Source organism: Myotis brandtii, unplaced genomic scaffold (assembly GCF_000412655.1).
Source record: "Myotis brandtii unplaced genomic scaffold, ASM41265v1 scaffold687, whole genome shotgun sequence".
NCBI classification, from domain to species: domain Eukaryota; kingdom Metazoa; phylum Chordata; class Mammalia; order Chiroptera; family Vespertilionidae; genus Myotis; species Myotis brandtii.
The window spans coordinates 1,193,094-1,205,528 of NW_005370687.1; the positions used below are offsets into that span (position 1 = coordinate 1,193,094).

The 12,435-nt window shown below is 63.0% G+C and overlaps 1 protein-coding gene across 1 annotated transcript in view; it reads left to right on the plus strand.

Annotated features, from left to right (window-relative positions):
* Nucleotides 1–8,438: 8,438 nt before the first annotated feature.
* TEAD3 (TEA domain family member 3) overlaps nucleotides 8,439–12,435 on the plus strand; it is a gene marked incomplete at its 5' end in the record, with an annotated part of 16,688 nt that continues 12,691 nt past the window's right edge. The window contains 2 exons of the mRNA XM_014529584.1: nucleotides 8,439–8,790; nucleotides 11,752–11,816. Of these exons, the coding sequence (XP_014385070.1) occupies nucleotides 8,439–8,790; nucleotides 11,752–11,816 (417 nt within the window). The remainder of the gene's footprint in view (nucleotides 8,791–11,751; nucleotides 11,817–12,435) is intronic.

Below are 12,435 nucleotides of genomic sequence, written 5' to 3' on the forward strand. Positions count from 1 at the left end.
GGGGAGGTTCGGGTCCTGCCCTGAGCGCTGCGCGCCCCGCTCCGAAGGCGGCTGGATTTGGGGCCTTCTCTTCGCCACGCTTCCTCAGAGCCCTGGTCTAGGCTTTAGGGTTGAAGGCGGCTCGTCCTGACCATCACCACGTCGGCCATGCCCTTTACTCCTGCCGGGGGAGGGAGGGCGGGATGCCGGTCCGCATCCGCTTCCAGCCCGGCCAGGCCCTGTCATGGAGACCCCGCTGTGTCCCCTTTCTAGGAGAGCGGCCCAGACCCAGGGCTGCGAGATTCGTTCCGGACAAGTGCGAATGGGGCCTGGGGGAGGCTTCTGTGTGTCTTCCCTCTCCAGGTAGAGGCAGAAGCAGGTCAGGCCTGGGCTTGTAGCCCGGAGATCAGGGGATAGGGCTGGGGGCTGGGCAGCCCACGGCGCTCTGTGTCCTGCCTTCTGTGGCCTGGTTCTAGGGAGGCGCGATCCACCCCGGAGGGAGGCCTCCTTGACCAGAATGCGGGGGGCAGCCTGGGTCAAGAAGGGAAATCCAAGTCCCCAAAAGGTGGAGATTTGGGAGAGTTACCTCCTCCTCCCTTCCAGGTATTTGTAGTTCCTTTTCCAAGGGGTGTCAACCCAGGACATGTTTCCGTGGAACGCTGGACCCCTGCGCACTCAATGGGCAGGGCGTGGGCAGATGTATCTCCTACGAAATAGGGTTGTGTTGAGGGTGACTTCGTGGGCCCCGGATGCCCCCCTCCGAGAGAGGCTGGAGCCAATGGGAGTCTGACCTCGGGCCTTCCCCTAGCCCCCTAGACAAGGGACGGTAATTAATGTTAATTAGGCATTAGGGCTGGGGAACACTGAGTAGGATGGTCAGTGATTGGCAGGACGGAGCTGTGTGTGTGTGTGTGTGTGTGTGTGTGTGTCCTGGGCCCTGTTCCTGCCCTCACCCTCAGAACCTGGTACATTCTACCAGATGAGGAAATATTAAAACTAGAATGAAACATCTCACAGAGGAAGCCTAGAAATTAGATATCTGGTCCCAGCTGGACTTGAGCCAGCGGTGTCATCTTGGTGGGCCTTGTCAGGCCTTGGTTTCCCTGCTGGGAACAGTGACTTCCCAGATCCCTTTTCTCTGAGCCCCTCCCGGAGGCTCTGTCAGTCAGCCTTCCCCCCCTCCCATTATGGAACCGGAACCTGTGTGGTCTGGAGAGGTCAGTGGGCGACCCCGTGGTCTTAGCAAGAAGGCGAGGACAAGCCAGGGGTGACTGAGGAGAAGCTGAACCAGGTAAGCGTGGCCGCAGTGTTGCAGGCAGCAGGGCTCGAGGGACAGGGAAGCCAGGTGGAGTGGGGGAACTTGCCCGCTGAAGTGGCTGTGGGGTCTGGCAAGCGGGATGGGATGAGTGGCGTCAGAGGCCACTTGGGTGGCGGGCCCTGCGCCTGGTTCCCGACCCCCAACTCCTTAGACCTCAGTGTTGAGCTGCAAGGGTATCAGCCCTGCCCATCTCCTCGCTCAGGAGGAGGAGGGGACAGAGGCTTCAGCTCTGAGGAGGGTGGGGAAGGGTGCTGGTAGCACCAGGCCGGGGAGCTAGGGGCCATGATGGTTCTAAATCCTGCAGCTTTCTGTGGAGGTGGCGTGGAGGTCACCCCCTCTTCTTCCCACATGGAGGCTGCAGAAGCTGGAGGTCCCAGGGGTGGCCTTGAGGACCCAGGTCTCCCCGGACCTCCTCGGGGCAGCCCTGGGGCCGTGGCGGGAGCTTCCCTGGTCAGAGCTGGAGCAGAGGTCAGCATGTGACCCCCGCTCTGTCCCCATGGCCTTGCCCTGACCTTCCCTTCCTCCTGGTGTGGTGCCAGCCTTGGGCTGCCTGCAGGAGAGGGGCTGCCCCTCGGGGAGGACACAGGATGGAGAGGGTCCCGCTGGAGGCCGTGGGCGGGCAGAATTCTCTCTCCCTGGGATCCCTGCAGCCCCAGCCTGGAGGTTTCCTAGAGAGCTGATTGCTTCCTGTGCTCCCTGCCAGGCCCGAGAGGACAGGAAGCGATAGCGGGAAAAGAGTGCAACTGTGGGTGCCGCTGGAGGTGTGCGCGAGAAACCCAGGGGATACTGTGGGGGAGTCTGAGGGGTGGGTGCGGGCATGAGCGAACCAGGTACAACCAGTTTGTGTGTGCGGCTGCGTGCGAGGCTGGACAGATGCACGCAAGCCTGTATGTGACATGTCTGTGTGACTGCACTGCATGTACATGGGCGAAACTGTGATGATGGTGAGTGTGGCTGAGTGCTCACGGGTGTGTTTAGGAGAGACGCTGGCTCCGGACCATCGGGGGAGCCTGAGTCTGGCCCTGGGTGGGAGTTTGATGCTCTGCGTGTGTGAGGGACACAGCGATGGGGTGATGCTGTGCGTGTCAGAGTAGAATGAGTAATTCTGTGTGACCCAGGGCGCTGTGGCGTGACTGCTCATGATGCTACATGTGTGCGCACAGCATGTGAGATGGACTCAGTGTATAGGACTCTCATGGTCTGTGTGTGTGACACTTTGTTTTGTTTTTGTGTAGGGTTTTTGGTGGAGATCTGGGGAAGGATCCCAGGTGTATATGACACTTTGTATGAGAAAAACTGACGGTATGGGGTGTGTGTGTGTGTGTGTGTGTGTGTGTATGTGTGTGAGTGAGTGTGTGTGAGTGTGTGAGTGTGTGTGTGTGTGTGTGAGTGTGTGAGTGTGTGTGTGTGTGTGTGAGTGTGTGTGTGCATGAGTATGAGTGTGTATGTGAGTGAGTGTGAGTGAGTGTGAGTGTGTGTGTGAGACACCAGGACATGGACGCGCTCAGCGCGGTGGAGGCTGCGTGAAGGAAGGTGTGCGGGAACAGCACCAAGGAAGCTGCTTGGCTGCGTGTGAGGGACCGGGTGTGACGGACGCCCTGTGGGTGGTCACTATCTGGGATTGCTTGGGACTGTGGGACAGTGTGGGCGGCATCCTTCAGGGCTGTGCCAGGCGTGGCATGGGACCGTGTGACAAATTTGGGGGCCTGGTCTCAGTGCATGTGGCGGCTGTGTGGGGGACCATCAAAAAGATGACTGTTAAAAACAAGAAGGAATGCATTTAATGCCACTGAACTGCGCACTTAAAAATGGTTAAGGCTGGCCGCTGTGGCTCAGTGGTGAGGGTCGACCTATGAACCAGGAGGTCATGGTTCGATTCCAGTCAGGCCATATGCTGTGGTTACGGGCTTGGTCACCAGTGTGGGGTGTGCTGGAGGCAGCCAATCAATGATTCTCTTTCATCATTGATGTTTCTATCTCTCCCTCTTCCTTCCTCTCTGAAATCAATAAAAGTATATTTTTTAAAAAATGGTTAAAATCGGCCCTGGCCGGGGGCGCAGTGGTTAGAGCATTGGCCCTCAGGCTGAAGGGTCCCGGGTTCCATTCCAGTACCTCCGTTATAGGCTCAATCCCCGCCCGCCCCGGTCAGGGCGAGTGTGGGAGACAACCAATCAATGTGTCTCTCACATCGATGTTTCTCTCTGTTTCTCCCTCTCCCTCTCCCTTCCACTCTCTAAAAAGCAGTGGAAAAGTGTCCTCCAGTGAGGATTAACAAAACAAAACAAATCAATAAAACACATTCTCGGGTGAAGATTTTAAAAAATTGTTAAAATCATAGATTTTATATTGTATATTTCTTATCACAATAAAATGAAAAGCAGAGGAGAGCGATGCCGGTGGCAGCGAATGTGAGGGCAGTGTGTGTCAGTGGGAGCGGGGCCGGAGGAGCCCGGTGTCTCTGGACGACATCACATCGCGACTCTCGCAGTGGGGGACTGACTGCTGGCAACTAGCGGGTGACCCTGGCCGGGGTGTAGGCGGCCCAAGGGGGGGGCACGGCATGTGAATTGAGAACTGTGGGACCCAGTTTCCCAAGTTTCCCACTAGCTGTATCTCTGTTCCCCCTAAACTCGGACACAGGCCTTGGCTGGAGATGGACAAGATGAGGAGACAGGACAGAAATCTCGGGGTGGGCCTGAAGGGAGGAGTAGGAACTGGCCCGCTCTCTCTGCAGGAGGGTGAGGTCTCTACCCTCGAACCCTCCTACACTGCGGGTGGGGGGCAGGGTGCTGACTGTGGGGCCAGCTTTGGAGAAGGGAGCCTGGGGTTCCTCTGCTCCCTGAGACGCCCGTGCCCTGCGTAGTGGGGGGGGGGGCGGGGTGCGGAGTCTTGATTCCCAAATTGGAAGCACATTAATAAGGGGGAGAGGGGAGGAGGCCCCCACCCCCTCCTAGTTGACTCTGCAAATTGCTTCCTCCTGTAAAACCCGACCCTGCTCCAGGGGGAGGGAGCTCCCTCCCAGCCTAGAGGGTGTGGCCACTTGGCAGGGTCCCTGGGGGTCCTTGGACGGGAGCTGGGGGAGGCACCGTCACCCCATCCCTCCCCACTCTCGGGTCCCAGCTAGAGCTGGGCCACTTTGAGGGTGGGAGGCTCCGGCAGCTGGAGAACAGCTGGCCTCGCTGTGGGCTGGGCGGGGAGGAGGGGGAGCATGGGGAGGCTCCCTTAGCTCTCATCCACCGCCTCCCCTTCCTCACCCCCTGGCCGGCCAGCCCAGCCCAGGCTTGGGGTGGGATTCAGGATGGAACGCTGATTTCAGTCATCTTCCCACACTTTGAGGGGCTGGGTCCTGCGAGAGTGGACGCTGCCAGCCGCCAGACCCGCAGGGCCACCAGGCGCGGTGTGTCCAACCAGTGGGCTGGTGCAGGGGAGGCATAAATGTGGGGGACACCTGCCTGGACTTGCCCTGTCTGCCTGCCCGTCCACCAGGGCAGCGGGGAGCCCAAGCCGAGGTCTGGAGGCCGAGGGGCCATAGGGTGGGGGCCTCGCGCCTCTGCAGCAGCCCCAGCTCGGCCTCCGTCCCTGGAGCTGTCCAGCCAGTTATTCCAGCAGGCCTGGCCCCAGGACAGGGAGTGGGCCGCAAGGTGCCCCTTATCTCCCCGGGCCCCGAGCCGGCTCACCCAGCCGCCCAGTTCCCATCCCTGCACCACCCAGCGCACCTCTGACCTCTGCAGCCCAGGGCCCGCTGGTCAGACTGAGGGTAAAGGTAGATGGGACCACAGGAGGTCCAGCCATGGCAATGCCGGCCTCTGCTGGGGGAGGTCGGGTCGGAGGTTGTCTGTGAGGAGGCGGGAGGAGCAGATGGGACAGGGATGGGGATGTCCTGGACATGGCATTGTGGCTGACCCCAGCCCCCAGAGTGGCCTTCCCTTCTTTCTAGGTCTGCCCTGGCCTCTGGGTCTTTCTGCCATTTGTTTTTCTTTCTTTTCTGCTCGCCTCCCCTCCCCTCCCCCCTCCACTCCCCTCCCCTTTCCCCTCCTCAGGAGCAGGTGAACTGGAAAACAGTCCCGTCATCCATTTCTCCAAGGTTCATTCTTGGAGCCTGAGTCCATGAGCAGTGTAGTGAGGCGGCAGGGAGGGGAAGGGGGCGGGGCTGAGAGAGCAGCAGGGCTTCTGTGCAGCTGCAAATGTGAGGAAACAGGGGCCGAGCACAGTCCGAGCCCGGAATGGAGTCCTCCTCTGCACACAGCTGTGCTCTCCTCTCCTCTCCTCTCCTCTCCTCTGTCCTCTGTCTCCTACCCCCTTCCTAGCTTGCCCACTCCTGTATCTGAGTTCATGGATCTTTCCCCTTCCGGACCCTCTAACCCCCCTCTATACCCGGCTCCAAACGCCCCCAGACTCTCCCCCTTCCCCTCCAGTCCGTCTCAAGCTCCACCCGCCTTGTCCCTCACTCAGGTCTTTCTTCCTCTCTCCCCTCTTGGTGGCAAAGCCCAGCAAGGCAGCGGTTCTAGCCACCTGGGCAAGTAAGGACAGGGGGCTGGGGCTGGGGCTGGGGTGGGAACCGCCACCCCCCCAACCCTGCCTGTACAGGGAGATGAGACTCAAGTCTGGGCTGGGGCTGCCACCCAGGAGGCCTGCCCTCTCACCCCCTCACACACTGAGCCCCACATTTGCCTCCGTCCAGCCCCTGCAGCTGCCGAGAGCCTCCCTCACCCCCGCTGGGTCCCGTGTCTGGGGTCTAAGCAGAGGAGGTGGCACACACTGGCCTCAGGCCTCACCCCACAGCGGTAACTGGGGGCCAGAGCAGCCTCCAGACCCAGCTGGCCCTCCTGGGTGTGCCCTGGAGACCGCAGTTCAGTGCCCACTGCCCATGGGCACGCCTCAGCCGGGGACACATTCTCGGTGGGTGTCCCCCGGCACCCGCAGGGCACACCTGCACACAGGCGCCGCTGTGCATGGCTGTGGCTGGGATCACCTGTGCGCGTGTCGGTGCCTCTGCCACACCAGTGCTCCTGGAAAAGGGGACTGGCGTGTGCCGGGGAGCCTGCGGGAGGGACCCACGGGGGTCCCCTCCTCTCCTTGACTGTCCTTGCGGCCACCCCCTCCCCCTCACCAGCTGCCAGCGGTCCCAGCCAGGGCCGCCCCACCCCCGTCTGTCCCAGCTCCCGAGCTGCTGTGTTCGCCATATTTGGCCACAGTGCTCCTGCGGGGGGCGAAAAACCAGGAGGGGGGCCACCGCCTGGGTGGGGGGAGGCGGACAGAGACTTGGGGGAGGCAGGCAAGTTGCTTTGAAAAGTCGGCTGCCAGGGGCCCCCATGCCCTGGGCCGCCACTGCTCTGAGCGAGGCCGCAGGGAGGCTTGGGGGGGAGATGGGTTGAGGACTCGGGTGAGGGTCCCAACTCACTGCAGCCCCCTCCTGCCTCCCGCTGACGGCTGTGCCAGCGTCGACCTAGGGAGAGCCCTGGGCTCTGGCTGCTTTAGTGCAGGAGCCTCTGTGTCCCCAGAGTCCCTGCTCCCCCACATTTTTACTCCCAGAACTTGGCCTGGGGGCTGAGGTGAGGCTGCGATGGGGATACGGTCCTGGGGTGGAGACCTGAGGCACAGTGTGTGGCTGCCTCTGCTGGCTGCCCCGGAGCCCTCCCGAGAGGGCTACAGCAGTGCCGGGGTCCCTGAAGTTGCCCCAGCCACTTGAGCGGAGGGGCGCCCCTGGTCTGGACCCCACTGGGACGCTCAGAGTGGTTGCCATGACAACGTGGCTTCCTCTCTAGCACAGGTGCTGGAGTTCTCAGCCCCATCTCCTTGGGTAAGAGACTGGAGCTAGATTGCCTGGGTTCAGAACCTGCTCTAGCACTTCCTCGCTGGGTGTCCTTGGGCAGGTTGCTTAACCTCTCTGTTCATTGGTTTCCTCATATGTAAAGTGGGAGCAATCATAGTATCTGTCCCAGAGGTTACTGTGAGAATTACATGAGTCCGTGTGCGTAACACACCGGAACAGGGCCTGCCTTTTGGCAGGTGCTGCCGTCAGTAGCAGCATTGAGTCTAAACTCTGTATCCATGTGACATGCGGGCTCCCCGGGCCCTCCCATCCCTGGGACTAGCCACCTCCTTCAAGCTTCCCAAGCCAACAGGGGTCCCCACGGGGAGACCTCCACCCATTCAGCAGGACCTGGAATTCATGTCTGAGGGGGGAAAATTCCCTTCCTGGTTTCTGAGGGGGTCCCCCGCATTCCTGCCCTGCCCCTGCTTGCCCTGCAGCCCAGAGCGAAGCCCCAGGATCTAGCCATCCCAGCACCCTGGGCATGCAGATCCCGAGGCTGATGGGGGTGGAGGGCTTGGGGCTGCCTGGGGGGCGGGGTGGGGGGTCCTGGGTGGGTGTGGTCTAAATTAACAACCTGCCTGGCGTTTGCAGGGAACTCGGAGTTTACAGAGCCTGGCCCGTCCACGATGTGAGCCAGGACAGGGGCGGGCATGTGGGTGGTTTATGGGCTGCTGTAGGCCCAGAGGTGCGGGAACAGGAAGTGGGATGGAGGAGCGGGTGGGGTTGAGCAAGGCTGCTGGCCAGGCACCTTCTGGGCTGCTCCCTTGCCAGCCAGCGGCTCTCCTGCAATTCCTGGGGCACTTCTGCCCCAAGTTTAGGCTCCTTGGCAGGGTTCTCGAGAGTTACCTTTTGGGCAAGGCAAGCCTCACCCTTCCTCACCCACAGCAGGTCCTCAGCAGGGTTGTAGGGATGCTGGGGGAGAAGGAGGGGTGGGGATCCCCGAGACAGGAAGGAGGAGCTGGCAGAGGAGCCCGGGAGCCCCTCAGAGCTGCAGACACCTGGGGCTGCCCCTCCGACCCTTCTCTCCTTGCCCATCCTGCTGCCTTTGACAAGCCTGTGACCTGGCGAGCCTCAGTTTTCCTCACCTGGAAGATGGGCATCACGCCTTGCCCCCTGCCTTGGATTTGGGGATTGAATGAACGGGCTGTGTAGCTAGAAGGCGTTGTTGTTACTGACCACGGGTGTTATGAGTCAGGCATTGTGGTTGGCACTTGTCACGATCCAATTTCAACCCTCGCAACCTCAGGGAGACCCTTTCCTCATTTTACAGGACCAGGGGTCGGACAGGCGAGCTCATCCCTCCCAGGTCACACAGCACTGAGTTAACCTCCGGTGACCTCCGCCTCGCCCCGAGCGCCTGCCCCTGGCGGGGAGGTGGCTGTGGCCTGGGAGGACCCTGGCCCTTACCCTCTCGTCTGCCCCCCAGGCTCAGGCTGCCCAGTGGGCTCAGGCCCAGAGCCCAGAGAAACCAGCACAATAGCGTCCAACAGCTGGACCGCCAGCAGCAGCCCCGGGGAAGCCCGGGAGGATGGGCCCGAGGGCCTGGACAAGGGGCTGGACAACGATGCCGAGGGCGTGTGGAGCCCGGACATCGAGCAGAGCTTCCAGGAGGCGCTGGCCATCTACCCGCCCTGCGGCCGCCGCAAGATCATCCTGTCGGACGAGGGCAAGATGTACGGTGCGTGTGGGGAGGCGCGGGACTGGGACACTGAGGGCTGGGCAAGCAGCTGGCCCTCCCGCCCCGCCCCCTGCTCTCTGCCCCCTCACCCAACCGGTTTGGCCCAGTCCTAAGGCTGCCAGCCGCTGGGCGGGCGAGTCTGTGCGTGCAAGCCTGTGTGTCTGGATCCTCCTCATAAACACGCCGGGCTTGCCCCTCCGCCAGCGCGTGGCTCACACCTCAGCACCCCATCCGCTTCTCCTCTCCTGCCCACTGCCCCTGAGGTTTCGGGGTGACTCAGTGGCCCAGGAAACTGGGTCAGTCCAGTGTGCTCCAGGCGAGGCCTGGGAGAGGCTTCTTCCCTGGCAGGATGTGGGGGAGCCCGAGGGGTGAGGGGTGAGGCCTAGGGCGGGAGTGAGGGGGAGGCCTGCAGGCTGGTGGGAAGCCACCCGTGAAGGGGCTGTGTTGGGAAGAGGGCTGGAGAGACGGCTCATGCCTCAGGCCCTCCCCAGCCTCCCCCTCTGGGGCCCTCTCTGCCACCTTGCCCACCGGCTGCCTCAAAGGGAGTGTCCCCCTTTGCCCAGTGCTGAGGGCTCTCCCCGAGCTGCATTTTTGGGATAACTCAACCCTTCTTGGCCTGGCTCCTTGCCAGCTCCCTCCAACCCTCCCCGGCAGCCTGGCTAAGTGAGGAGGCCCGGCCTCTCCCTCCCAGCACCCAGCACCAGGGGCGTAGGAAGGAGGCAGCTGAGGGCTGCCCGAGTCCCCTGCCCCACCCACTGCCACACCCACCCCAGCACAGCCCTCCCAGGCCACTGGGCAGGCAGATGTTCCACGGGCGGGAGTTCCAGCCCCACTGCCACCTCCCCATGGCGGGGCAGCCCCACGGGTATTTTTAGATGGGGTGGAGGGAGTGGGGTGGAGAGGGGCAGGCAGGAAGGGAGGAGCAGTGGGGCTGGTTCTGTCATCAAAAAGGAATTTGAAGAATGTGGCCATTCTGGGGAGACTGGAGGTGAGGGGCAGGGGGCCTGGATTTGGGGGGTAAGAAGTATACACCCTGAGGACACTGACAGGCAATTAGTCATGTGTCCCGAGCACCCCTCTCCTGGGCCAAGTCCCCCTGCGCAGTCCCCACCCTGAGACTGACAGGCCAGGTGGGTCTCAGGGCGCAGCCACTGGTAACCTGCGACATGGGTGACAGGCTCAGTGACACATCTTGACACAGACTGTCAGTGTAGGAGGTGCTGGGAGGCCATCCAGGCCTCCTGTCTGTTGTAGCCGAGAAGGGAAGGGACTTGTCCAGGGCCTCCCCAGGGAAGGGCAGCCAGGCAGGCACCAGCCCAGAGCTGGCAGACACATGGCCACTGAGAAGACAGCGACCGGCCAGGCCTCCCTCACACACACACACACACACACACACACACATCCCTCACAGGTACCCCGGACAGGCCTCCCTCACACAGGGGTACACCGGACAGGCCTCCTCACAGGGGGTACCCCAGACAGGCCTCCTCACCACAGGGTACCCCGGACAGGCCTCCCTCACACAGGGGTACACCGGACAGGCCTCCTCACAGGGGGTACCCCGGACAGGCCTCCTCACAGGGGGTACCCCGGACAGGCCTCCTCACAGGGGGTACCCCGGACAGGCCTCCTCACAGGGGGTACCCCGGACAGGCCTCCTCACAGGGGGTACCCCGGACAGGCCTCCTCACAGGGGGTACCCCGGACAGGCCTCCTCACAGGGGGTACCCCGGACAGGCCTCCTCACAGGGGGTACCCCGGACAGGCCTCCTCACAGGGGGTACCCCGGCCAGGCCTCCCTCACAGGGGGTACCCCGGACAGGCCTCCCTCACACAGGGGTACACCGGACAGGCCTCCTCACAGGGGGTACCCCGGACAGGCCTCCTCACAGGGGGTACCCCGGACAGGCCTCCTCACAGGGGGTACCCCGGACAGGCCTCCTCACAGGGGGTACCCCGGACAGGCCTCCTCACAGGGGGTACCCCGGACAGGCCTCCTCACAGGGGGTACCCCGGACAGGCCTCCTCACAGGGGGTACCCCGGACAGGCCTCCTCACAGGGGGTACCCCGGACAGGCCTCCTCACAGGGGGTACCCCGGCCAGGACTCCCTTACATGGGGTACCCCGGACAGGCCTCCCTCACACAGGGGTACACCGGACAGGCCTCCTCACAGGGGGTACCCCAGCCAGGCCTCCCTCACACGGGGTACCCCGGACAGGCCTCCTCACAGGGGGTACCCCAGCCAGGCCTCCCTCACACGGGGTACCCCGGACAGGCCTCCTCACAGGGGGTACCCCAGCCAGGCCTCCCTCACACGGGGTACCCCGGACAGGCCTCCTCACAGGGGGTACCCCAGCCAGGCCTCCCTCACACGGGGTACCCCGGACAGGCCTCCTCACAGGGGGTACCCCAGCCAGGCCTCCCTCACACGGGGTACCCCGGACAGGCCTCCTCACACGGGGTACCCCAGCCAGGCCTCCCTCACACGGGGTACCCCGGACAGGCCTCCTCACACGGGGTACCCCAGCCAGGCCTCCCTCACACGGGGTACCCCGGACAGGCCTCCTCACACGGGGTACCCCAGCCAGGCCTCCCTCACACGGGATCTGCACTCAGAGGTCTGCAGCTGGTGGCAGGCCCTGGAGGAAGAAGGCTGCTGGGGCTGGGAGTGAGGGGCCCAGCTGTCCTGCCCTGGGGCCACACCTGCCCCTGTCTGTCCTGCAGGGACACCTGTCCAGCCGCCTGACATGGGTCTGCCTCCCTCCCTCCCTCTCTCCGCTGCCCCTGTCCCCCTCCCCCAGGGAGCGGCCCCAGGCCCTGGAGGGTGGGGGAGCACCTGGGGCCTCCCAGCCCCCTTGGCTGCCCTGCTGTGCCCTGAGGTGGGGGCTGGAGGGGGGAAGGGCCTGGTGTGGGTCCAGCCTCCAGCCACCAGCCACTGTTTTCTCTCTCGCCCATCTAGGTCGGAACGAGCTGATCGCGCGCTATATTAAACTGAGGACGGGCAAGACCCGGACGAGAAAGCAGGTAGAGACTGTTGATGTGGAGGCCGCCCTGCCTGCACGCTCTCAGCCCCTCCGTCCCCATGCCCTGCCCCGAACCGCCCCGCCCTCTCTGGGCCACTTCACACCCCCTAGAGCTGCAGCGTCACTCACCACTGGCTTCTCTGACCACCCACCACCCACCTAAGACTTGTGGTTCAGTGACCGATGATACGGCCATGGGGCAGCCGTGGCAGCTCCATGGTCACTGCCCTGAGAGGCCCACTGACCAGTCAGGGGACAGACGGCTGGATGGACGTGCGCAGGGGTGTGCGCTGTGGGGCAAGCACCTAGCCCAGGCTGGGCAGGGGAGGGGAGGAGCGGAGCTGGGAAGGCTTCCTAAAGGGAAAGGATTTGCGGGCGGGAGAGGGAGGAGAGGGAGCGATTCTCCAGGCTGAGGAAGTCGGATACAGATGTAACTGTGAGTCCGTACAGAGCTACTTGCTATTACTTTCCTTGGTCCTCACAGCAGCCTGAGCGGCAGGTACAGCAGTTCCCTCCGTTTTACAGAGGAGGAAACTGAGGCACGGGGAAGTTAAGTAACTGCCTTGCTGGTAGGTGGTGGGTCCAGGGCTCAGCCACTAGGCAGGAAAGAGCCTTCAGTC